The following is a 27,040-nucleotide window of genomic DNA, read 5'->3' on the forward strand; positions in this document are numbered from 1 at the left end:
GCCTCTACTATAATTCTAGTCATTAATAATCATGTGCTAGACAGAGCCATTTCTGAGACATACACATGCTATATTGTGCGCCAGGCTAGTTACAGGCCTTGAAAATCCTACTGATGAAAAATCAAGTGCTCATTTCCCTCTACATTCAGCATTTCAACAGCATCCATCACCATTGTAGTGAAGCGTCTCAGCAATAAATAGCCCTACAGCTTTCAGAGACAGCAGACTGGTTCAGTTATAAGGAGCGGATTTAATTATAATGGAAAGTGTTGGATCGACAACCCTCAAGACTGCCATCCTATTTGTCTACAGAATGGGTACAGGAGAGGCAGCAGCAGGGACTTTTCTCCACACTGTCCCACCAAGCTGAGTCAACAAAGAATCTATGTCAGTCTTAATTCCCATTCAATCCACAGGGTCAGACTGGCAGTTAATTAGTATCAACTGGGACCTTGTAGACTGATCCATTTCATACACATCTGAAAATGGTAATAGCCTTTGCTGACTAATAAACCTGGATCTGGACTGGTTACCAAGAGGAAAAAATGAACCTATTTCCTATCATCAATCCTGACCCATCCATTTGAGGATTCACTGCATGTATTCTAGTACTGATTAGTCCCATTAGCTGGATGGGCTCTGCAACGATCCAGACATAAAGCTTGATTCTATTCTGGTTCTTGCAACAGCAGCAACATTGTTAAAGTTCCAATTATAACATTTTCCATTACTGTTGATAAAGGGGAGGTGATAAGCGCAGACAGTAACTGCGGTAGTTACAGACATAATTCTGGGCCAAATTCTCTGTTAGCATAGCTCTACTGAAGCCCCTGTATTTACACTAGTAGAGAATTTGTCCCTTTGCCCCATGGATAGGTGCACAAAATTGTAGGTACATGGGCAAATGTTATGTTTATAAAAACCTTAACTCTGAATTTCCAAGCTTTTTCCTTTTTGGAAATTTGATCCTTAACATTCCTTAACTTTCAATTACGCAGAGGTGTTCTCTGTTAAGTTAACTTAAGATAATTAAGACAGATCAATTCTTCAGAAAAAAATCCTTTGGAACTTTTCAGTTAACAACATAGTGGCTATTCATATAGAGATCCACAGCATTTAGAAGATTCTCCTCACTAATAAAAACACTAGCTGCAAACACAGATAACCCTCTGTCCACTTTAAATAATGTATATTTGCAATACTGTACACTCATATGAGTATCCCACAGTGAAAAATAACATCTCTAGGAGGGTAAAACAAACAGCATTCAGTTTCTGAAAGCATTCCCCAAAAATTATTGCATTGTGATTGCCTCATCAAAAGGGCCAAAGGCTACTTACTTGATCTATTCCATGCTTTTCTTCTTCCATATCACAAATATAAGAGTACGTGAAGAAAATTTTCCAAGGCCAACGTTGGAACTAATGATGGGAACTCATCATTTATCTCCCACCCCTCCCACTGCTAACCAAGGTGATCAGAATCCTAGGTCTATTCTTTGAACATCAGCAAAAGTAACTTCTCTTGGTACCGTTTGTTTTGTTCTCCACTGCAGCTTCCCACAAAATAACATGCACGCACTGGATGTCCAAGCAAATCAGAAAAGCAATCCTAGGGATACGGTCCAGCTGGCAAACACCCTATTTCTAGAATACTGATTACCATAGTTCTTGGGTAAGGAATGACGTGAAATCCCATTAAAACTCAAGGAGTGCCCCAATGAAATCAAGATGTCTGATCACAGAGGCCCTGTGACTGATAGCAGATCTAGATTTATTCCTTGTAAGCGCAATCTTGGCAAGAACATACTTAGCACCTCCCCCTACTCCTCTCCCCACCTCCCAAGGTGATCCAAATTACAATATGCCACAAGACTCTTAAGAATCCTGGATGCATTACTATCTTCAGCAGCTTGGTCAGACCTAGGCAAGAGACCATCTTTCCAAAGATGACATTTAATCATCTTTGGTCAGACAAGCAAACACAATAGCATTTACATGTATGAACCACGATTAGGGAATAGCTTCAACAATTGTCTGGGATGCCTATAGTACTCTCTGGGGCTGGAGCACCTCTTATTGCATTGCTACACAACGGGCTTTAAACTAAAGGAAAAAATACCTGCAGGCCATTGCTAATGAACTAGAAAGAGCCCAAACCTTAGCAGAGCAGACTGAGCTGCTGCTGGAAGAGAGCAGTTAGCAACAGTGGTTTTGCCTACAAACTTAGGCTGCTTGGGAAATGGTTAACCAACAAACATTCAGAGAGGTGGGCCAGTGCGATTGTCAGAGGCTAGATCAATTATAAGGCAGCTGAAGTTTTAATGACAAAATATTTAATTCAAATCATTTACAAATGAGGAACAGACCTCAGCCTAGTTCTAGGAAGCAGGAACTCCCAAAACAGACTAGCTTAGTGATCCTGAAAATGAGCTTCCCATAGAAGTTTGATAGAAATTTTGACTCCAGTACAAAAATATTGATTCAGCATTGAAGGAAGATGAACTACCCCTGCGTCATCAAAGTATGTATGATGCCATCACCACTCAGTCTTAAGGAGGAAAAGATTTTGAATACAATGGAGATTACAGGGGCAGTTACGCTTGTCCATTTTGACTGTATAATAGTGACCAAATATTGGCAAAGTGTGAGAGAAAAGTCTGTTGAGAGTTACATACAGTAACCAAAATACAACGGGTAAAGGGGAAGGAAGCCACTGGATAATACATGCAAGGGATTTCAGCTTTTCCAGTGGGCCAGAGGCATGGAATGGCCAGCTACCGTGCCCCATGCCATGGGAAGAAGCATAAGGTTGAAAATAAAGCATGGGAGTTCAGCTTTGCCACTGAGTCACAGAGAGAAGCTAAGTCACTTGCTCAGTGCCTCAATTTCCCCACTTTTGCAAAGTGCTTTGAAATCAACAGCTGAAGTGTGCTATATAAATGCCAGGTTACCATGGTGATTGTAAGATAATGAACAGAGACTGACAGGCAGTTTTAGCATTCTCCCTTCACACATGGAATCTGGTCAAATCTTCTGGGAGATAAGCAACAAGTGGGTGATGGTCATCATTTATCACTTGGAACTTTTGGGCAATGGTTGTCATTTTTACTGGCATTTGAAGCAGTGTTGTTGAATAGCTAGAGCAGGGGTGAGCAAACTTTTGGGCCCGAGGGCCACATCTGGGTATGGAAATTGTATGGTGGGCCGTGAATGCTCACGAAATTGGGGGTTGGGGTACGGGAGAGACTGAGGGCTCCAGCTGGGGGTGCGGGCTCGAAGGTGAGGCCAGAAATGAGGAGTTCAGGGTGTGGGAGGGGGCTCCAGGCTGGGGTGCAGGTGGGGGGTGAGGGCTCTGGGTGTAGGCTCTGGGGTGCAGGAGGGTGGGACTGAGGGGTCTGGAGGGCAGGAGGGGGATCAGGGCTGGGGCAGAGGGTGAGGGCGTGGAAGTGGGGCGGGGGTGCAGGCTCTGGGTGGCAATTACCTCAAGCATCTCCCAGAAGCAGTGGCATGTCCCCGCTCCAGCTTCTATGTGGAGGCACGGCCAGGCAGCTCTGTGCACTGCCCCATTCACAGGTGCTGCCCCTGCAGCTCCCATTGGGCCATGTGCTGGCCAATGGGAGCTGTGGGGGTGGCGCTTGGGGAGGTGGCAGCGTGCAGAGTCCCCTGGCTGTCCCTACACATAGGAGCTGGGGGGGGGGCGAGGAGGGGCGTGCCGCTGTCTCCAGGAGCCTTGCAGAGCAAGCCCCCAACCCCACTTCCTGGCAGGAGCTCAAGGGCCGGATTAAAATATCCGAAGGGCCGGATGTGGCCCCCGGGCTGTAGTTTGCCCAACCCTGAGCTAGCAGAAGGGACTGGAAGTCAGAACTCCTGGGGTTCTACGATACTCTAGGACAAGTCAAACCAATCTGTGCCTCAGTTTCTCAATCTGAAAAAATAGGTTTAAATTACCTGTCTACTTCATCAAGATGTTTTGAGGCTGCATTGTTTAGAAAGAGTTTTACACAAAAAGTGCTATGGGGTACACTTACTCTTACCAACACTACAGAGCCCCAAAGCTGCATAGGAGAAAACACAGACAGAAGATTTTGGAGACCCCTCCATGTTTAAAAAGAACATAGATCATGCTCCAGATTACAAGATGTCAAAGACTGATGTTTCACTCAGAACTGGAAAACTGACCTCTCCTGAGAATTCTGTTACTTGAGGGTAAAAAACAGAAAAATAAATGTGTTTTGGTTTGTATTTTAAAAAAAAAATGCATAATTTAAAATAAGACTCATGAAATTAGATATTTAATTGAAAATGTCTTTATCCACATGGGGCAGAGGGGACTTAATTATGCTGAGCATCTTTTCCTAATTTCTTTGTTTGCATAAGGCTATTTCCTAATATGGAGGATGAGTAAACGGCAACATATTCAAATCAATGGATACAAATCCCTGGTTTGGTCAGAGAGAGGATGTCAGACAAGCATGGGAAAGGTACTTCTCAGGGAGCTGGGATGGAGGCTACCCAGTTGTGATTTATATTCTCTAAACATTAATAGGAAATGTTCACTTAATATCACATCTGACAAAATATAGGGAAGAACACCGATTCTAGGAGGAGGCAGACTGAAGTACATAGTTAATTGGCAAGTAAAGAGGTCTTTGCCTCCTCAGTGGTTAGATACAGTACTGCCCAATGACAGCCCACATGGATCAAATCTTCATACCAGAGAAGACTGGCAGTGTTTTCAAAGTTCTAACTCAGCCATTACTATATTGTGAGGAATGAGCGAAACCAGAAGATCTGCTCTCAGAGGATTCAGTTCAGGTCATTTGGACCATTAAGTTGATGGCATAGCATCTTTAAACAGCAGATTTTTTATTATTTGTATTACCTAGCGCCTAGGAGTCCCAATCATGGACCAGGACTCCCATTGTGTTAGGTGCTGCACAAACCCAGAACAAAAAGATGGTCCCAGGCCCAAGGGGCTTATCTGATCAGCTTTACCAGTTAGACACCATAACCTAAAGAAAAGATAGATTTACAGATCCCCGTACTTCACTTAATTTGATCCTACCTTTGATTTCATGAAATCCTCAAGATCCAAATCACTTGTATAACATAATATGTCTGTTCTTTAATCACTGGCCACAGACATTCCCATTTAATTAATAACAAAAGGCAAAAGATTTTAATGAGACCAAGAGAGAAAGAACTCTAATGGGATCCAAGAGCAAATAAAAGACAACGAAAAGTTAAGTTATTCACACATTACTGTCACACAAGATGCTGCTGGTATCCATACGTGCTAAGACACATCTTTTTGCAAGTAACCTAACTAGCTAATTCTTTCCTTTATGGATGGCCCTGAATACATTAAACGTCGGATCCTGTACATTGTTTACAAGAAGGAAAGTAGCATAACAAAATAAATCAACTAGTTTATCGACTGATGAAACAGTTATTGATACAAAACCCCTCACAGTATTGTCTTGCTACTGTTTGAATAGCAGCAGTGTACTGCGCATTTCCCGTAGGGCCTACAATAAACTTGATAAGCTAGAAAAACCATGATTTTTCCATTTATTAAATTAACTTTTGCTGTTCTTACCATTCTGTTCCTCCAGCTCATTTCCGATTTCCTGCCCCATTTGTTTTTGCCTTGATAAGACTGAGGAGAGAGCATCCAGCCCAGCATCTTGCTCTGCGCAGAAACAAGGAAATAAAATACATTACAGGATGCAGCATGGCGTATCAGCAGTGGTTTTAAAGGATGCAAGCTAATCCAGAGTGTTAAACTATGCCAGAAGACATGCAAGGGAGCAAAGATCTGCTGTGTGTGTAAAGAGAGTTAAACTACATTAACAAAGAGAGACATCACCAGCATGACAATGAATTCCTATTGCAGCAGCATATTTTAGATAATAAAAATAATGTGAATGATGGGTAATTAATTTTTCTGCTCTGGTCAGGATAATCAGCTGAGTCCCAAAAAATCCAGAAACTGAACATACAGCTGTTACTCAACCATAAATGCCCTGGAATTTCTGGCACACATATATAGGCCCTTGATTACCCTTTTTGATTTTCCAAGGAGGTTTTAACATGACTAAAAGACAAACAGGTGATGCAAGCACCAAGGAATTCAAATAGGTTTTTTAAAGCTGAAAGAGAATATAGCATGTGTGCAAGAGAGAGACCAAGAGCATTAACAGAGCCAGATATAAAGAGGGCAGCTACAATTCAAAATGTCCCCACATAGCTCTGTCAAGGCTCCCCAATCCCCACCTGTGGCACACACTCTTAGTCCAGTCTGGAGGCCCCATGCAGCCCTGAAAACGCAGCTCAGTTGTGCTTTGCAGCTCTCACTACACAGGAGGCCCACAAGTGGCATTAAAAAGGATGTTGCAAGCAAGAACTGCTGTGGTTAACCACTTGCTGAAAGGCAAAAAACACTATGTAGGGTGAGGCTGCGTGAAGAGCCAGATATTGCTAAGCTGCAGCCAGAGAATCAGAGGTCAAAATGTTGATCTGTACGTCCAGTCTGTTTGCCTTCTAGAGTGCTGAATGCCCAACATCCCACCTAACAAAGAACCTCTCCAGCCTGTGTGTGTCCCCCCGCCTGTACATGCGCACACACCCGCACCCACACACACTCGGATAAGTTTAATACCCACCATATGTCAGCAGTGTTTCAAGCTGACTCCTGAACAGTCAAAATAGAGTTGATGCAATTCTCCTGCCCTGTAACTCTACACACCAGTTCATATGGTGATTAAAATAAAACTTGACTACCTAGAGATTTATTTCATTTGACCATCCTCAACAACGTTAAACACTGAATTACATACAGTATTACAGCATGCTCCTGCCTATCCCAAACCCTATTATCCGAACCCCTTCTCTGTCCCCCATGTCGCTCTCGTTCTGGGGAACAAGAAAGGGTTTAGATAAAGCAGAGGTTCAGCTAATAGAGCAGAGACCCTTGGCCAGGACTGCGAGGAGGCGGCAGAGGAAGATGAGCCCCTGGCCAAGGGGAGGCCACCCTGCTGCTGAATGACTCCTGCAGCAGCGCAGGGTGCCATCTGCAGCCCTGCTGTCACGGGAGTGAGTGAGAGAGGCAGAGCAGAGACCCCCAGTGAGGACTGGGAAGAACAGGACGAACCTCCAGCTGTGGGCGAGGTCACCTCGTTGCTGAATGATCAAATGGTTGCTGCCCTCTCACTTATCCAAATGCAATCTGTGACCCCGTGCTATTCAGACAATTACGAGTATAGTGTCCTTCGTGTGCCAGCTAATGCACGCAGGCTGGGAGTGAGGTGCCCAGTTCCCAGTCAGATTTGAGTGCTCAACCCATAAGGGCCCTTTGAAAATCCAGCTTCAAGGAATAAAACAGATATTGTCATTATAAATCAATTCTCATCTAGTAAGGCCAGGAGTCAAAGCACTAGAGCATGCCTAACCTTAAACATGCATATTGTTCCATTGAAGTCAATACTACTAGCAGGGGCCTTAGTGGAAGTCAATGAGACTAGTGACATGCTTAAAGTTAGGCTGGACTCAATGACCTTTCAGGGTCCCTTCCAGTTCTATGAGATAGGTATATCTCCATATATTATTATATTATATTACACAAAAATAAAGAGAAGCTTATACCTTGTATGATCCTCTGCTGCTGCTGTTTGATCTCACCAAAGCCAAGCCCGCTGGTTTCCTCCGTCTCTTCCAGAAGCCATGGGTTGGTCACACCTCGTTTCACCCCTCCAGTCATTAGGTTAGATCTGAAAATGGTTGGGTTTTTTTAAGTTTAAAATAATTCCTCTAAATAAAACCTGTTTCCTCTACAATTTGTCTCACAAGCAACTGGCTTGTAATCATGAAGCTGCAAGACATTCACTTGCCATGCTGTGTGCAATTCCACCCCCCAAAACACATTAGCCAGAGAACAATTTCTGAGCTATTACGACAAAATACCTTACAGGGTACATTACACCACCTGAAGAAAAGGGAGTGAGATTATGATCTTGTAGCAGATACTATTACCATGTTTCTCTAGGACACTGGGTAGTATATACATCTAACTACATTGCTTGCATGTTAAGCACACAAGACAACATAATACTGTGACTACTGTTACACAATGAAAAAATACTGATATATATCTATAAATAAAGATATTCATTCCCCTTTTTCCCCATAGGGTAAAGAATAAATATTTTATTTTTCAATCAAGATGCAGAGTTCTAAGACTCAAATGGTACTGTACTGTATGCATACCCCTAACAACACAATGGCTCAGTTCACTAGTACAGCTATAGATTAAACAAGTGCACTGGTAAGTGACAAATTTCTGCATTTCAAAAAAGCAAGTGTGGAGAAGGAAGTCAGACAATGACTTCTCTGCATTTTTTGGTTTCACATATGTGGACGCAAGAAATCAGACAATCCCACTTTTAATCGGAACAGTAATCAATTTTATTAAAAAAAGAAAAAGAATGACTTATGGCTGCTAGCTATAGCAGGGGTTTTCAACCTTTTCTCTTTCTGAGGCCCACCCAACATGCTATAAAAACTCCATGGCCCGCCCGTGTCACAATAACTGGTTTTCTGCATATAAAAGTCAGGACCCACATTAGGGGATAGCAAGCAGGGAAACTGCCTGGAGCTCCATCCTACAGGGGGCTCTGCAAAGCTACATTGCTCAGGCTTTGGCTTCAGCCCGGGCTGGTGGGGCTCAGGGCTCCAGGCTTCAGCCCCCATGCAGTGGGGCTTCAGCTTTGTACCCTGGGCCCAAGTGAGTAATGCTGGCCCTGCTTGGCAGACCCCCATTAACCTGCTTGTGGCCCCCTTGGGAGCTCTGGACCCCTGGTTGAGAACCACTGAGCTATAGCATTACAAGTGTTTTCCTGGTTACAATGGAAAAAAATGTTAGGGTGCCCTTTTGGTTAAGTTATATAAATTAAAGCAGTAACATTAAAAAGTCTCTCTGCTTAAATATTTACTCAATGATAACGGATTTCTGGATCCCCTACTTTCAACTGAATATTGGTTGACTGGTATGGAAAGCATATATAATACAGTCTGCAGTCCTCCTGCACCCAAACTCCCAGTTTAAATTATGGGAGTTTGCTGTGTGCACAGATTGCAGGACTGGGTACATAGAGATCCTTCCTGCACCCTCACCGATAGTATACTAAGCTAAAATGAAGGAACAGTCAGGACATTTCTAAAATTCTACTCTACCCAACTCTCCACCCCAAAAGCCTCAGGAGGTCTTTCAAGTGTCTCTTCCTCAAATAATCTGAACACTTTACAACTTCGGGTAGGATTAGAAATAAAAAATCTGCATTAGTTCATGCAACGAACGATGTACAGTTCAAACTTGCATGCTTGCACAGGTTTTGTGACTTCTATAAATCAAACAAAATAAATTAACTGAACAAAATACCAGAGAAAGTAACCAAAATGAGTTGTATGTTTTCGGTGAAGGGTTTTGCCACAGAACACTGCAGAACGGTCATTCATTTCAGCAAAACTCAGGAGTGGCGTCTAGCCATTCAGTGAGGATTTACAGTAAGCTAGAGACATCTGCTGGCTAAGAATGGAATCACCACTGCTGTAAAATATTTTAACATCCCTTCTCAGCGTGAATTAACAGCTCCCTATAGGGTGACCAGACAGCAAATGTGAAAAATCGGGACAGGGGGTGGGGGGTAATAGGAACCTATATAAGAAAAAGACCCAAAAATTGGGACTGTCCCTACAAAATCAGGACATCTGTTCACCCTAGTTCCATATAAAATCAAGGCTACACATACACACATATTCCTTTTGCATTTATCTGCCATACTTTATATTTCATATGACATCCTCTGTCAAAATTAAACTTGAGAACACACTTAACACCGGCTCTCACTTATAAAAGTTTCAATATTTATCAAACTATCTTTTGTTGAAAGTAAAGAATTTGCCAGGATTAGATAATGAATTGTGCTCATCCAGGACTAAGAAGCGCTTATTCTATTTTATGATCTCTCACTTAACTGTACTGACCATGCTAGAAATTTACATATTGCAGAGCGGAAAACAGTTTGGTTTATGGCTGTAATCATTGCCTTGCTTTCAAACATGTTTAGAATGGTTGGTGGTTTGGATTATCACTGTATTTCAGCTTTTAAGCCTCCATACAAACTTATGTATATTTATTGACATGATTGTGAATCAAGTTTTATTTCACAGGGATATATAAACCATGAAAAAACATTTCTAGATTAACTCCAGAATGCAATAATGAAACCTAAAGTACCCCATGTAGTTCACATCAAGCTCAGTCACTGCTACCCTCTTCGCAGATCCCAATAAAATGAAAGCACCACACTTTTGAGAATCTAAAGACTTTTAAAAACTACTCTGCTTGGTTGCTCAAAGTGAGAATACCCACAATAAAAAAAGGGTAATGACTTCTAATCTGATCCTCTCATTTTATTTTGACAGTAATATGTAAAGCTCTCCACTCTGGCAGCCCAGCAAGCAAGAATCCAAATATATTTGCCATTTTAAAAAGCTAATGCAAGCAAATTTGGAACAATTTGTGGCACTGTCTCTCTTCTAATAATCCACCTTATTCTTGTAGTTTTGGTTAAGACAACTGGTCTGCTTGTTACAATAATCTTTTTGACATGTTTGGTAACTACCTTCCCACACAGTACCGCATAACTTCCTACTTCCTCTGATCTTACCATGTTTCGCTTTGGTGGTGTGAAGATTAAAGCTTATCCAATTAGCCACCCACTGCCTCCGCCAAGTTGAATCTTTGAAATCGTCACAGAGCAGTGGAGTGTGTAGATAGCTTTTGATTATAGGAGCAGATTTAACTAATTATAAGGCTTAGCAATGCGCCCAAATATAAAAGATGAGGGGGTTTAAAATCAGGGGGCTGTGTCATTGCTTAACAAGTAGAGGCTTATCTTTCCGAAGGCATTGTTTCACTGACAATTCTTATAAAACTTCCCAAGTAACTTAGATTAGTCAACCAGTGCTTACTTTAGACCAAGGCCACACATTAAGGCTTACCAGCTTTAGAAGAATGATCAGCAAGACTGAATGATAAACAAAACCTGGGTCAAATGACAATTGGCCGAGTGATTAATTGAACATTCCCTTGAAGATACACTAGCTCTTTGCAATGTTTGGAGCACCTCAGCTTGGAGTCACAGATTCATATTGAATGTAAGCAGCACAGTGGTCCACTGAGTGTGTGCTCTCATTTATACACACCACATGCCAGTGTAGGTGATTAATTCACATTTCAGGCAGTTCCTGGTTATCAGAACAGTATTTATGGATTTAAAGTATAAAAGACACCAGATTGCCCAAGAAGCTCCTTCAAGCCTGGGTGATATACTAACACCACCAATTTATACTTTTACACCCCACTAAGGTCCTCATCAGGCACCTCTCCAGCCAAGGAGAGCTGCCCACCAAAACTGCTCCTGACACTGAGTGGCCAATACAGAAGGTGCTGCCTCAGTCATAGGGGCTGAATGCCTCCCAGATCCCACCAGCACAGGAGCAAAGAACGAGCCTACATCTCAAACTGAAAAACTCCCCACGACAGAACACTGTGCTGCTACTACCCCGCCGGACTGACCTAAAGATAAATGGCCTAATCCTCAGTCCACTGACTTTCATTGGAGCAGACTAGAGCATGAATATGGTAAACAGTGTTGGCAAAGTAACTGAGAAAAATCAGATGTAACTGAAGTAAATGTGCTCTTGAAAAACAAGCCAGTTCCCTTCCATATCAAAAGAACAGCGATAGCCTTCAGTTATTTCTCCATCCTTCTCCATACCCCCTTTTCCCTTTGAGTGTAAGCAATGAGAATATGGAATTTATCACACCCCAAGATGCTTGGAGTCTCAAGTCACAAGGTTCGTGTGCATGTGACACACAAGTAATCTTTCATTTGACATACCAATGTGAAAGTCACTTTTGAAATCCACTAGCCTGTAATACTTCTTGACAGTGAGATTGATTAGGCTGTGAAACAGTCTCTCAAAGGAAGTAGTGGAAGCCTTGTTGCTTGGCTCATAAAACTAAGCTATAAAGAATAACTCTGCAGTAACAGGGAGATACTCTGGGAATTACCTAGTTGGACATATCCATCTTTTTTTCTGGGCCTCCCTGTCATCACAGAGGTTCCAACAGTATTCCCTTCCTAAATCACCCTGAACAGGTTCTGCTGCAGATGACTGGAAGGGTGGAGCAAGGCCACTCAGATAATATTCCCACTACCACACAACACAAAATGTTGGCCACTACAGGCTTGTCTACACAGGAAAGTTTTACCAGTTATGCACATATAGTTATCACAATGAGCTCCCCATATGGACAGAATAAGAGATTGGTTTAGCTTAAGCACCATTCAAAGAAACAGAAACTAAACCGAATCAAACAGAAAAGGCACAGTCATACTGGAATAAGTCTCTCCTCACAGGAGTTACACTGTATAACTACATTCGTTTAAATTCACACCTTAACTCATACTGGTATAACTTTCCTGAGTAGACAAGCACTGAAGCACACACCATGATAATCATGCTCCAGGAAGTCGAAATCACATTTTGTTTAACCCAGTATATTAACATCAAGAACAAATCTGGATCCCCTTTTTATGTCATCATTTGCCCTTCTGCAGAGCCTTTCTCCAAGGATCTCAAGTAAAATGGGTGAACACCCACTAAAAGCATGTCCATGCTTTGGACCACAGCAATGCCGAAGCCAGGAGCCTGGAATTTACAGTCCCTTCCTCTGAGACAGCACTCTCACTCCTCCTTCTTTCAAAAGGAAAATTGTTCTTTAGAGGGAACAGTCATCTGCGAAATCACACCTGAGGTAATGGCTGTAACGATGGCTTCTCTCTGTTTTTTCAATCCATTCTTTTTCCATTCACGAAATGAATCTGTGACATAGTCAATCTGTGGATGTCCACCTAAGCTTCTCTGCACTGGAGATAAGCAACTCCTCCTTTATTCACATTTAGAGGACTACTTCTGAAACCAGACAGCACACTCGGTTCCAGCACTAGCCTTACCATGTTGTCTGGTCACAAGTGAAGTGAGTTTATTAGTCTCAGTTCCCATCACAATGGACATTTAGTCTTAACACAAACCCAGCACATTTCATTTGTTGAGTCTTGGACCAACAAATGACCCCAAGGCAAAAAATGCAGCAGCAAGTCCAGACACAGAAGCAGACCAGAGTAGGAAAGCTTGCTCAATGGCTGCCAATTCAAAGAAACCTAAAAGCCAACTGAAACTATGGAGCAAAGGTTTAGAGCTGCCATGAAAATTGCTCTCCTAGTGCCAGTTTTTCTGAGGCTAATGAGTACTAATAGTAGTAATGAGCTTGAAGACCCAATCAGAAGTTTGAGGGCTAAAAAGGCAGTTCCTTCGACTTATTTTTCTGTGTGTTTCAAGCATTCTTTTGATTTTCTCTTTATTAAAAACATAAATACATAACTGCAATCCTGACTACTTGTGACCATTATGTTTTACAAGAACCTGGGCAAAAATCCTGTGCTTTGGACCAACTCCAGCTTGGGTAAATACTCTGCCTTACTAAAAATCACCCTGCTTTTCAGCTGCAGACAGTATTCACTTCCTGTATACAAATGTTGTGGAGCGTCTTCTCTGATGACGACTTCTGGATGTCTGCTTCCTTAGTATGGATAGAGTGTAGGAACTTGCATAGATCACTCTACAAGGAGAAGTCATGGTGGAGACACGTATCCATTGAAAACCAATGAAAGATAATGTTTAAATGGAGAGAAAATGAGCTCTCTGCAATAAAGATGACCCCATTCAAAGAGTCAAGTAAACAGCACCACCGCTCCTCTAGAAAATTCTAGTTGCATCCTGATTAAGGCTGACAACCCCGGAAGATAAACTAATGCTACACTAAATAATGTAATGCCCTGCTCTGCATTCTGGCCCAAACTGTCACTTAGAATAAACATTAAGAGTATTAAGGCCACTGTACTACACAACGTGAAACAGCATTACAGCAATTTTCAAAGGCTGTAAGCTCACTGAATGGTGACCAAATATAAACGGAGATTAATTTTGGTAAAACCTTCACAATTATATGCCGTGGGGACGATAAATATGTGATCACTGGTGCAAGAAGGTTAATGAAGGGAACGGCTGTTTAAAAAAAAAAAAGGACAGACTTCTGAAAATTTGGGCTGTCACATCAGAGATGCATTAGATACAAAAAGCTGGTACAGAATCAGAAAAGTGTGTCCCAGCTAGATCTTTAAAACTTTATGTGTGGCTCTTTGTTAGGGAGGAGGGTAAAGCTAACTTTCAGATTTAAAGTGAAATCTGGTCTACTAAACTCCAAAATGGGCACTTAAAAAGAAATCCAAAGCAATGTTTCTAAAGGAATCTCCTGTCAATAAAGTCGTTAGTTTAACAGCATGGAAAATTGATGTCCTCTATCCCCATAAAATGTTCAGCATGAGCAGCAGCAACACATGCTTCCTCTCCACTGACCTGCCAATATGTCATGGATTTGACTGGGGGACAGAGAGAAGTTCAATCGCCAGCCATGTTTAGCCCCTGGCCTCTTTTAGAATTGTCAACAAGACCAACTGCAGTATTCCCACCACTACCACCATGTGTGTCACAGTCAGGGCAACTGCGCCTCCATGGTCCCTCGAGGGCACCCACACTAGGCACCGGCTCCTCAGCAGGCCCCTCTTATAGGCAGAGACCCGAGTCTGTCTCTCTCCTGACTGGGTTTTCCAAGCTTCACAGTTCCCTGCCTGGACTGTGATATCCCCAGCAAGCCAGACTCATTATGCCCGGGGTCAATGTCTTCACAACACTTTCTCTCCAGAGGCTATATATGTCCATAGTTAAAAGTTACCACAAAGCTCTTTGTAAGCAAGCACATTTACTATTAAGGTGAAAGCATTATTAAAAATAAAAAACCCTTGGCATACAATAAAAGCTTACCAAGGGTCACCCCCACTGCAGCCTTGGGCTCTCCTAAGTATCAGTCCTTCCAACCTTTCCCTAAGCAGTAGGGCCCTCCCTTGACAGAAGGTCCTGTCCGTTTGCTGGATCAGAAAGCAGGCCCCGAGTCAGCTTGTCTGTCCGTCTCTGGAGAATCCAATTTGAACTACTACATCTCAACTTCTCCAGGTGGTGCTACAATTCTCCTAATCACACCCCACTGTCATTAGCTCCCAGAGAAGCTGTGGTTACCCTCCCCAGTGGAATTACATACAATCCCTGGCCCACAAAGAGCCTAAATGTATTACGGTGAGATCTCTCGAAGATATTGAAGGAAATTGCCATAGCTGTCACACCCAAAATATCTAAAGGACCTTGAAATTAACATGGAATTTTGTTTATTTCCTTTTTTGTGCATCAGCATCATTGATGTCAGTGCAGCTCTAGGGATATGCTCTAGCATTTCCTCACCCTCTGCTCCCTGTGCAGCAGCAGCACACCAAATACTGTCCTAAATGAGTGGAGTGTTTTCTTATTTTTCAAAGACCACATTTCAGCAGCTCAGGTTAATTTATGTACCGACTAGAACAAGCAATGCACAGGAGTCTTCTCAGATAATCAGTCCGTAGGGAAACCTTTGCATACTTGCGATTTTACATATTCCAGTTAACTTGGCTCTAAATGTAAAATCCAGACTCTGGACAAGTCTGAGCCCATAACACAATTAATGGATTAGACACAAGTCCACAGTTTTACTATCTGCAATCGATGCAATATTGACAATATTTAATTGTAACTGTTTCAAAACACCATGTTGCGAACAAGAGAACAGGAATAGCTTACAGAACTTAGCAGGCTGCAGCACTGCAGGATGCAATGTGCCTCTGTTTTGGAAATAATTTTACTACGGTTTACCACAACTCATTTTCCATACAAGTATTTCTTTATTAGTCCAAAGGCCACTTGGTGGTTGTTTACATCCAAAATACAAGCATATAAACATATACTTTATATACTAACAACAATATAGTTATAAGCATTGGCCAAATACTTACAATCTGATCTTGGAAGATACCCCTTCCACGTCATGATGGGAGAGTAAGGAAAAACTCTGACAAACCCCTAAAAGCTTGTCTTTTTATACACTATAAACAAGTGATGTCATTGCTGGTTATTGGACTTTATCTAAAGCCAGATGAGTCAGTAATGGGCAGAAGCCCAGATTCTGGCCCAGTCAGGATTATTGGCTGAACCCCTTTCATCAAGGTTTTCCTCTTATTTTATTTTGCCATATTTCTTTTTAACAAGCTTATACAACTGTGACACAGAGGCTCCATGGCTCCGTTCTTTGCAAACAATTCTCACCATAGACCTGAAACTCACTACACCAAACATCTCTTATGGCATATTTATCCACAGAGTAACACATAAGGAGGTATCCATTGAAAGCTGGTATCTTGACAAGATTCAATCTTTGTGAGATGTATGTACAGATACTATTTAAGGAATAATGTGTATATATCTAAAGTAATCTTTATGGACTTGGAGTAAAAAATAGTCACATCCAAGAACAGTCTTCAATGGTTTTCCATTGACAACTGCAAATGATCAAAACCATGTGGAGGTGGAAAGGATGGTTACAGGAGGCAGGAGATTGCTCGAGCTACGAATATAACAAAAGACTTTTTCAGTATAACTGCATAGGGAAGGGCACTCTGGATCCCTTCACTGAGGAGACCCCTTAAGGATCAGGAGGCTTTCAGTGACTTTTGGATCCTTGTTCTTGTGAAGCCAGCCAGCTCCGCAAAGGACTGAACTTTGGGGAGAAAGCTACATTATTAGATAGAAAAGGTAATTATTGGTAAGTGTACGGCCAAGTTCACATTTTATCATTTCATTTTGTATTACAACCCGTTGCTTCCATCACTTTCTCTCGTTTCTAGTTAAATCTTTGTTCTTCCCTAAGTACACTCACTTTTATTTTATTATAAGCTCTCGAGTGCTGTGTGGGTTCCAAGAGCAGTAGTTTGAGGACACGCTGCACCTTTTGGTGCAGAGGATCTGTAACTGCTAAAAGTCACCTGTGTCAGGGGCTGGATAACCCAGGGGAACAATTCTAAGGGATTTGGGGGTTGGGGTGCCCCTATTGTTAACCTGAAAACTGGACTTAGGACTGGCATAGCCCAAGTGTCTGCTTGAGGGGTGTCAGGGAGCTGACCCCCAGCCACAAGAAGACAGACTCCCTCCTGCTGGAGGTACCAAAGTGACTGTCAGTCCTGGGTGCCCTGAGAACCATCACAGTAACTACGGTACCGTATTTTCCGGCGTATAAGGCGACGGGGCGTATAAGACGACCCCCTAATTTTACAGTTAAAATATAGGTTTTGGCCTATACTCGCCCTATAAGACGACCCCCCCTTCCGAGGGGGGGAGCCCAGAGCCTTTTAAATCCCAGCCGCAGCCGGGAATCAGAGGGCTCTGGGCTGCCCGCTGCGGCGGGGAGCCCAGAGCCTTTTAAATCCCAGCCGCGGCAGGGAATCAGAGGGCTCTGGGCTGCCCGCTGCAGCGGGGAGCCCAGAGCCTTTTAAATCCCAGCCGTGGCCGGGAGTCAGAGGGCTCTGGGCTGCCCGCTGCGGCGGGGAGCACAGAGCCTTTTAAATCCCAGCCGCGGCCGGGAGTCAGAGGGCTCTGGGCTGCCCGCTGCGGCGGGGAGCCCAGAGCCTTTTAAATCCCAGCCGCGGCCTGGAGTCAGAGGGCTCTGGGCTGCCCGCTGCGGCGGGGAGCCCAGAGCCTTTTAAATCCCAGCCGCGGCCTGGAGTCAGAGGGCTCTGGGCTGCCCGCTGCGGCGGGGAGCACAGAGCCTTTTAAATCCCAGCCGCCCGCTGTTTATACCCGGCATATAAGACGACCCCCGATTTTTGGGGGTTGTTTTTTAATATAGAAAGTCGTCTTATACGCCGGAATATACGGTAATTATTTACTGCACCTTGCACCTAATTGACCATATTTTCTTTATTTCTATTACCTCAACCCAATTCTTAAGTAAGATAACACTGGTATTTCACAGGTCACTACGTGTTTAACACAAACAATCCTTCTTTCTTACACCGTCATTCTTTTTGGATACATGCTTTGGGCTTAACATCCAAATAACTGAAAACCATAATTCATTCAGGCCCAGCTCAGGTCTATATTCCTAGGTTCTGGTGCAATGAAACGCACGTCGCACGCTGGTTCGTCTAGTAACGCATTCATCTAGTAACGCCCCCTCACCACCAGGCATCCACTGCTATCCTGCCCATACAAGTCTAAGGCAGTGGTTTACAACCTGGGGTCCGCAGACTATGTCCAAGAGAAGCGCAAAAGGTGACTATGAAACTAAAGTTTCAAATCCCAGAAAGGCATTCTGTTTGTCTGATCAAAAGTATGTGAATGCCCCACCTACAGGTCAAAACCCGGAAGTGTTGTCATTACTAGAGAAGCTCACAGGTTAGTGCCCTTTTTCACATTGAGTCAAATGCCATGCTGACCACGTGCAACGTTTCTAGTTGAATTCTGTTCAGTCAGTTCTCAGTCTAAGATGTCTCTGGCAGGGGTACACGGACCACAGGTTAATTTCCAAAGGGGTCTGCACCTCCATTTGAAAATTTTTAGGGGTCTGCAAATGGGGGCAGAGGGGAAGGTTGTAATCCCCTGGTCTAGGGAGTAAAGGGGGCTCCCCAGACACACCCACCAGACTCCTGGTGATCCCTAGCCACATGCTGGCACCTGTAGAAAGAGAATAGATACATCCTCCTGGCCCCCAGCTCAGGAACAGCAGCAGCTCTGTTGCCGAGTTACTGCTGATACACTTCTTCCAGAGGTTGGGGCAAAATGTGCCCCTTTGGAGCAGTGCATGAGCCTATGAGCTCCTAATGCTACTGCTGAGATAGTTTCACTGATGGCCAGTTTCTGGTGCTATCAACAAAAAGGGCTCTCAAATGCACAAAGCAAACAAGCCTAAGAAGAAGGTGGTCTCTAATCTTCCAGCTTTAGTGAGCACAGGTTATTTTTAACAGCAGCAGGTGAAAATACATTTATTCAGAAGTGTGATTTTTAAGCTGACATCTGGTGTTTACATCCCTATAGAAAATGACTCCTGCCTTTGAGCGCGCGTGCGCGCACACACACACACACACACACACGTACACATAGAGAGCCCTGCAGTGGGACTGGATCCCACAGGACCCACCGCCAGAACAGCAAGGGCAGGATAAAAATTAACAATGCCGGAGGGGAGTGGGAGTGGGATGGGAGCAGGATTAAAAAATAGTCCTGCAGAGGCCCTACGCACATGCTCAATGAAGACAAGCTAGTACAGCTCTTCCCTAAAAGGGGTCACACCTTCAGGGCAATTCCCCCAAAGCACACAGGGTTTCAAAAATGAGGAAGTACTGTCATGCCGTGAAACTAGCATGCAAACCTCAAGAGTCAGCACAAGGAGAAGGAAGCTTTTGGGTCAGGCTTGACATGCATGTACAAAACCAAACCTGCAAATTGGTAAGTTTGTCTCTACAGGCACAATGTGCAGATACAGTAGGTTCAGTGTATTTAAGGAGTCAGCAACTTGTAGTCAGAGGTTTGAGACTCCTTGCAGCGTGGATGGTGGGGGAATCACATCTTCATCTCACAAGTGTATTGATATTCTCATGCAGGTGGTTTATTTTCAGTTAACATTTGATTCGCTTTTTATTGATTATGATTGGACACGTGCCCAAACAGCTGTGATGGGCATTTTTTTTAACCAAATAGAATGCAATATAAAAGAGACCTTTCATTACAAAGTATTCCAAAGAATTTTACCAATTTAAACTGAAATCCAGATCATGTACTAGGATCATGTCATTGACCAAAGAAATGCAGCAACCTCTGCAACTATTTAACAGCATGCAGCTCTACTTCTCTTCTAAACTATTGTGAAGGACAGAAGATCCAACTGAAACTTCAGGGAAATTTAGGAAGAATGAATGCAATAACCATACTGGAATTAAGCCAAAACACTGCAACGTAGTGACCTAAAAGGAGTCAGAATATGGATTTTACATCTCATCTGAGAATCAGAATCACCAGTGGTGCAATGTCCCCTAATTTTTTGCTCTAATACTTGGCCAGTTCTGATGGAGATCAAAGTTCATCACCTAGTGAATCATCATAACGCTGCCTATTATAAGGGAAAATTGAGTAGGCCCAAACTTTGACCAAGATAACTTTAATTAAAATAACTGTGTACAAGGGGCAGAAGAAAAGAGAGAATGAAAAATGCCAGTCTTGCGAAATGTAACTGTAATCGCTAGAAGCCTTAACCACAAAAGTACAACCTGATAGTAAACAGGAAAGTTTGTTGCTTTTGTATTCCTAATAAGCTGTTTTTTTCTGTTTAAAAAGATATTACGAATGAAAAGTGTGTTTGACTAAATGTGGTTTTAAGCTATATAAGCTTCTGTGTTCCTTTGTTAGAGAGACCAGCTAGGCTGGCTGTGTCTCCCTTCATGCTTGTAATAAAGTGGGCCTCAGGCTGTTCTGATCCAAACACAACACGTGGTTAATTTTTCTACCACAATCTTGGTGCTGTGACTCGGCTAGACAACCGACCCCCCGGACTGGAGGACCGCGAACCATTCCCCACCAGATCCACGGCCCATCTGAAAGGTAAGAGACCTTCTGAAATCTCTGTTGTGGGTTTCTGGTGGAGGACTGCCCATAGGCTCTGGGTTCGGGTAAGTTGCACGCTCTATTTGCTGCCAGACACACCTGACGCCCTTCTGCTTCTGTTCTGGGTCTGGTTTCCCCAGGAAGAGCCACTGGGAGTGGCTGGGAAGGTCTATGGATGGAACTCTGTTTTGTGTGCCAGTGTGAATGTTTGAGTGAGAGAAAGGGTCACAGGAAGACACCCAAAACTTCCTGCGAAGCCGCCGGCTCATGACCAGAGGTGTGTCTAAAGCAAGACCTGTGGCTCCAACTAGTGGGCTATGATGAGAGCCCTGACCAAGTCAGTTTCCCTCTGCAAGGCGTGACCAGTGAGGGGTTTATCTGGGTCTAGGATTGTATGACCCTATCCCCTACCATCTGTGAATGGTCTGGTTTCCTCACCCTGTTTCCCTCTGGTTCCCCCTCCGCTGCCCGCAAAAGGTGGTCTGATGAGCCACTGACAGGTCCAAACGTCCTACCGGAAGCAACAGAGTAAGTGGCATCGGCCGACGCTCTTTGCTGGAAGGGGTTGTAGACTGTCGTGGACACCCTATATAAGACCTTCCCTGAGTGAAAGGCTTGAGTGAAAGTGGTCTGGTCTGATCTCGTCAAATGGGGGGCAGTAAGTTGAAAGAAATCGCCATCCCACCAAAAGGCACACCTGTTTTCTATATGTATAGAAATTAGAGTCCTCTAACTTGCAAGTTTCTGAAAAAATGGAATTGGTATACCAGGGACAGGGATGATTTAAAATTATGGTTTCCCTTAGAGGGAAAGTTTTGACCTTGATAAGATTGTGCACCTCAGAGGCGCACTTCTGGCCAATGTTTGATACACATTTTGATTAGTATGAAGAAACAGAAAAAACGGCACCGTGAATCTCAACAGAGAAGTCTCAAGGACTCCCAGGACAAACTTAATACATAATTAAAGGAGACAAAAGAGAAATTGGGTTTTCTAAGCCCCTGCCGGCCAGCAGATCTCTCTCTATACTTTAAGGCCTCTTTGGGGTACCCCCTCAGCTCCATCTGAAGATCCTATAAACATATTTAAACTGCAGTAGGGGTGGGCAACGTTCTTGTGCCCCACCCCGTCTCTTCACTTCTGACCACTTCTGTCAGTCCTCTGTCTAACTATCATGTTTTCCTCCTCAGTCCTCATTCGCCGGTTAACCTTTTGGGAAGAGACTTGCTGTGTAAATTAAATTGTACAATCTATCGTACCCCAGACAGCGTGTCTTTGGGCATGTCTGGTCCCAGTCCCAGGCAGGTCCTGGCAATCTTACAGGCGGACGCTCCAAAGGAGGAGACCGACCCCAGCCCTTCCTCATTGCAACAGGAACTGCTGGCTAAGCTCCCCCTTGTGGGCTGATCATGCCAGCTGGGTTGGGGACATTGGGTCTGCCCAACCGGGTAAAGTTCGCCTGAACCCCAGCAAGACCCCACTTCCTAAGGTGCAGCAGTACCCTCTAACAAAACAAGCCAAAAAAGGAATTTAACCAGTAATCACCTTAATTCAGCAAGAAGTCATCATTCCTACCGTCAGTGAGTGTAACTCCCCAATTTTACAGTGCTGTTCTTAGAATAATGGAATATTAGGGTTGGAAGGGACCTCAGGAGGTCATCTAGTCTAACCCGCTGCTCAAAGCAGGACCAATCCCCAGATTTTTACCCCAGTTCCCCAAATGGCCCCCTCACGGATTGAACTCACAACCCTGGGTTTAGCAGGCCAATGCTCAAACCACTGAGCTACCCCTCCCCCCCTTCCAACCTTTCCCATTGTCCCTAGCCCTGCTTCTATCCTTTCTTACAATACACCGGTGCTGAGGGGTTGTTATCGCCGCAAGGAAACATTGTATTAAGTCCGGACATAAAGAATTAAGGTTATTGTTAAATAAAATGCATCTAGATGTTAAAAAAAAATGTGTGTATGTAAATAGGTGTGTATAAATAAATAAAAGGAGGGTTAGTCAAAAAGCCCATCCTCCTTGCTAAATTGGTAGTGAGCCAATGCCTGTGCCCATGAAAAGAAATAATGAAACAAGGAAAAAAGGATCGGGCCCAGACAAGCAGGCAACCACAGTTTGAGGAAGTTGAAAGAAAGAGTGAAAGTTAACTCTGTAGTTACTGGAGGAAATTAAGCAGTGAGACTTTGTATAAACATTAAAAAAGGTGTTATGAAAAGAAAATTTTTTATTTCTTTGCAGACATTCCCAAAGGAATGGCTGCAAATAATCCAGGCAAGAGGTTATTTAAGTGGAATTATGTAACTATGAACAAGTTAGTCAAATTTGCTAAAAAACACTCCTGGTGTGTATAATCTTTGTTTTACAAGTTTAAGATAAAATGGTGTTGCTTTAAGGTTGTAAAACCGAAAAATACTTTTGCCAGACAAAATAAACTAGTGTTGTTTAATTTTGGTATTTAGCATTTAACCCTTAAGGTAACTTAATGCTTTATAAGATTTAAAATTGTTTTAAATAAAGACCAAAGTTGTGGCTGCAGCAGGACAGTCAAAGCCAGGAGAAAGGGGAAAGATTTTAAATCTGTTTTGGAAACAAATAGCAGATAGAAGCTGTAGTCAGTACCCCACGCTAAGCCTTAAGGTGGCTCTGTGTAATCAACGGTCACTTTGCCAAAGGGGAGCCAAATTGGGTTGTGTTTTCAGTTTTGAGTTAAGAGTTAGAAGTTAATTGTGTCCTTTTGAGACAGTCTCTCTAGGCAGCTGGTAACTTTGAATCCAAAAGCAAGTCAAGAATGTCTGTGTTAATGCAAATCACCTAAATGATAAAAAAGAAACCATTAAAACCTGACCAGCCTATAAAACAACTACAGGAAAATATGGGGAGTAATTCCTCAGTTTTGCCTGCAATCAACAATGGTATTTGTAAAAAATATATATATATTTTAAGCAATACTGCCAACAATGTGTAATCTGCCAGCAGCACAATGTTGGTAAAGCTGTTAAAGTTAGGCAGGCAGCACGTCCCCCACCCTGGGGACCTTTTGTAAATATTCAGATCAATTTTATTCAAATGTCTAAATGTTGTAATTATGTGTTAGTTTTAGTTAATGTATTTTCAAATTGGGTTGAGGCCTTTCCCTGTAAAAAGGCAGATGCCAAAAAACTGTTGTAAAATTTTGCTTAAGAACTTTGTACTACGATTTGGCATACCTGGTGCCGAGACTAACTTAAAGTGGTCAGACGCCCTCCCATTAGCACTGATAAATATGAGGGCCACTCCCAATCAAAAGACTGGACTCAGCCCCCATGAAATTCTAACAGGGCGCCCGATGCGACTACCGGCTGCGCCCCTCTGGGCTTGGCTCAGATGGACATTCATTTAATGAATTAAAACAATGCTTAATTATTGTCAGACACTAACGAAATGTGGTAGGTCTTTTTATACACAGGTCAAAGAAGCACTACCCAAGAGTCTTGTCACAATCTCCAGCCAGGAGACTGGGTCTATGTCAAGGTCCATCAAAGAAAGACTGTGCTAGAACCTCGATGGGAAGGGCCCTTACCAGGTACTCCTAACCACTAATCCTAACCAAGGATTAACTACCTGGCCCCACACCTCTCACTGTAAAAAACACAACCTCTCCACCTGAGGACATAGTAAAGCCTCCAACCAAGCAAGGTGATTGTGCTAGTAATTTCTCCCTTGCTGCCTCACTGTCGGACAGCTAAGTGAATTAAGACTATGAAATCTCGAAGAATAGCTTGCAGAAGCTAGCCAAAACTACCTAAAGATGAAATTTTTAATATTCCTCAGCCTCTCCTTCTTAACGAACTTAGGGTGGGGTTGGGAAAGTAATATTTTTCTAAATCTTAGCCAATTAGTAGCCTCACTAGTGAATAATCAAATGTATACCCAAAGAGTCTGTTCTGCTGCTGGAGATTTTACCTGTAATGAAAATTATTCCTGTAACTAATAATGTATCCTGTACCCTATTGCAATATACCCCTTCTTATGCTATTGATGCTGATGCCTCTCAGACTTTTGTAAAGGTGTTTAGCCAACAGCTGTATAATACTTCACAGAGGAGAAATGTGTTAGGACATTGGTGAACTGTAATTAATGCTACATAATTCACACTGTCCTTATCCAGTTTTCAAATTGTTCTAAAGGAGATGCCATTCGTCTAACTCAGCAAAGGGGCCTGTGTTTTCCCTAGAAAAAGAAAAGACTTGGCTAAACACCTATGGGATGGTGCAAACAATGTAGCTGCAATCTGGAATATCCATAAAACCCAAGAACATGAGAAAAAAAATTGGAACACTTAGAAAAGGCCATAGGCCTCATTACTGGAGCACAGCTAAGCCAGGTACAGGCTGGTGTTGGTGAATTACATATTATTTCCACCTTCAGTGCAATGACCCAGAAGCTTGTAACAGATATGGTGCTTAGTATCGCTGGGGCTGGGAAGGCATTGCAGTGGGATCTGGCCTGTTCGGAGAGCCAAGATTTTATGAATGACCAGCTAAAGGACATTCAGAGGGACCTTAAGCATCAGGCCTGGCACTCTGCCCTTACAGCCACCTTGGGAGTACCACCTGATCTGTGGCCATGGAGACATACTTGGAGATTTTCTAGGTGGGAGTGCAGTCGTTCAGTGTTCCTTCCAAGCATACGGGCCAGTTGGTGGGGGGGCGGGGGAGCTCCCACATACTGAATCCTGCTGGGCCCATGGGGAAGCTGTATGTGGGATTGGATTAATTCACCAAGACATTTGGAAAATTAAACCACCTGGTAAGCCTAACCAATTTATAGTCAGTGCTCCTGAAATAACACCTGACATCTGGATAGGATTAGGTAACCAATGGACACTCTGGCTGTTGGAACCCCCACAGCTTCAGTATTTACAGAAACTGAAGCCAGGGGAAGTTGTCACCGTTCATGACAACGTCTGCTGGGAGGGTAAGGGACAAGGAACTACCCTAGCAGGACACCTGCTTTTCAAAGCAAATAATAGCTGTGTGCATGTTGCATTCATACTAACCATGCCTTGCCATTGCACAGGGCCGCCCAGAGGGGGGGAGCAAGTGGGGCAATTTGCCCCAGGCCCTGGGCCCCACAGGGGCCCCCACGAAAGTTTTTCAGGGGCCCTGGAGCAGGGTCCTTCACTCGCTCCAGGGGCCCCGGAAAACTCTCCCCAGAACCCCTGAATCCTCTGGGCGGCCCTGCCATTGCATTCAACTAAACTCCCCCGCTTCCCACGCCCCCCAAAAAAAGTTGAGTTAAAAGATTTTAAATCAAAAATGAAAAAATAAATAAAAATAAAGGTTTAAGATTAATAGTTCTGCTAAAAGCATAAAAGGGGGGATTGACTTCTTATGACAGCCACCTGTACATTTAGAGTCTACTCATGAGCTGTTCCCTAACAGACGGACAGAACATGGATCTTGTGCAGCTCTCAACTGCTCAATTTATGGGCTGCTAACAATTTCTCATGCAGCAGTCCTGAATTCCACGCTCCAAGAAAGGTACTACGTTTCTTCTCCACCAGCTAACAGGGTTGTGTCATTTTCAAGACCAGAGAGAAAAACAGACTCCAGGTATAGCTTTTTCTGTAGAAAGGAAGAGGCTGTAGAGGGAAGCATAGCACAGAGAAGGAAATTTTCAGACTAGCTATTATGTGGCTGTTGTGGCTACAATAATTCAAGGAGGAGTCTAGTTCTTTAGTATAAAGGAGAGTTAATCTGGAAGTTAATGTGTCAGCTAGAAGATATGGCTAGAATGACAAAGAAGAGCTCTGTGTAAACTCAAAAGCGTGTCTCTCTCACCAACAGAAGTTGGTCCGATAAAATACATCGCCTCACACACCTTGTCTCTCAAATAAGGATCTACAGGGTAAACTATTCACTCCATTCATGGGGCTTCTCCAGTCAAGTATGCCACACTAAGAACTACTGCACAGATCTGTAATCACATCAAACCATCCTAAGGACCATTTACCTCTGGCACATCACAGCTGGAATGTGCTTCCTTACAGCACCACCTTCTGCTTCTAGCAAAAATATGGGTAACAGTTTGAGGGTTAAACCTAATGTGTAAATGATCTTATCGCTATTCATTCAGCTAAGTCCAGTACATGCTGCTCATTTAAGAGACCTGCACAGACTCAACTAGATCACAACATTAGAGATGGAAAAGACCTAACAAATAGAACCCATCTCTGCCTTAAAGACAATTAACCTTTTATTCCCTCTGTCCTCCCCACACATCAAGGTGGTAACTATTAAACTGATACAAGATAATAAATATATGCAGTGTAGTTGTAGCCATGTAGATAATA

The 27,040-nt window shown here is 43.3% G+C and overlaps 1 protein-coding gene across 3 annotated transcripts in view; it reads right to left on the reverse strand.

The window, feature by feature from the left end:
* Positions 1–27,040, reverse strand: part of STX8 (syntaxin 8) — a 162,256-nt gene that overhangs the window by 117,192 nt on the left and 18,024 nt on the right. For all 3 annotated transcript variants that reach the window (XM_044983249.1, XM_044983248.1, XM_044983247.1), the window contains exons 5-6: positions 7,647–7,771; positions 5,602–5,694 (exon numbers count right to left, since the gene is read on the reverse strand). In XM_044983249.1, the coding sequence (XP_044839184.1) occupies positions 5,602–5,694; positions 7,647–7,771 (218 nt within the window). The remainder of the gene's footprint in view (positions 1–5,601; positions 5,695–7,646; positions 7,772–27,040) is intronic.

Source organism: Mauremys mutica, chromosome 12, assembly GCF_020497125.1.
Source record: "Mauremys mutica isolate MM-2020 ecotype Southern chromosome 12, ASM2049712v1, whole genome shotgun sequence".
NCBI classification, from domain to species: Eukaryota; Metazoa; Chordata; order Testudines; family Geoemydidae; genus Mauremys; species Mauremys mutica.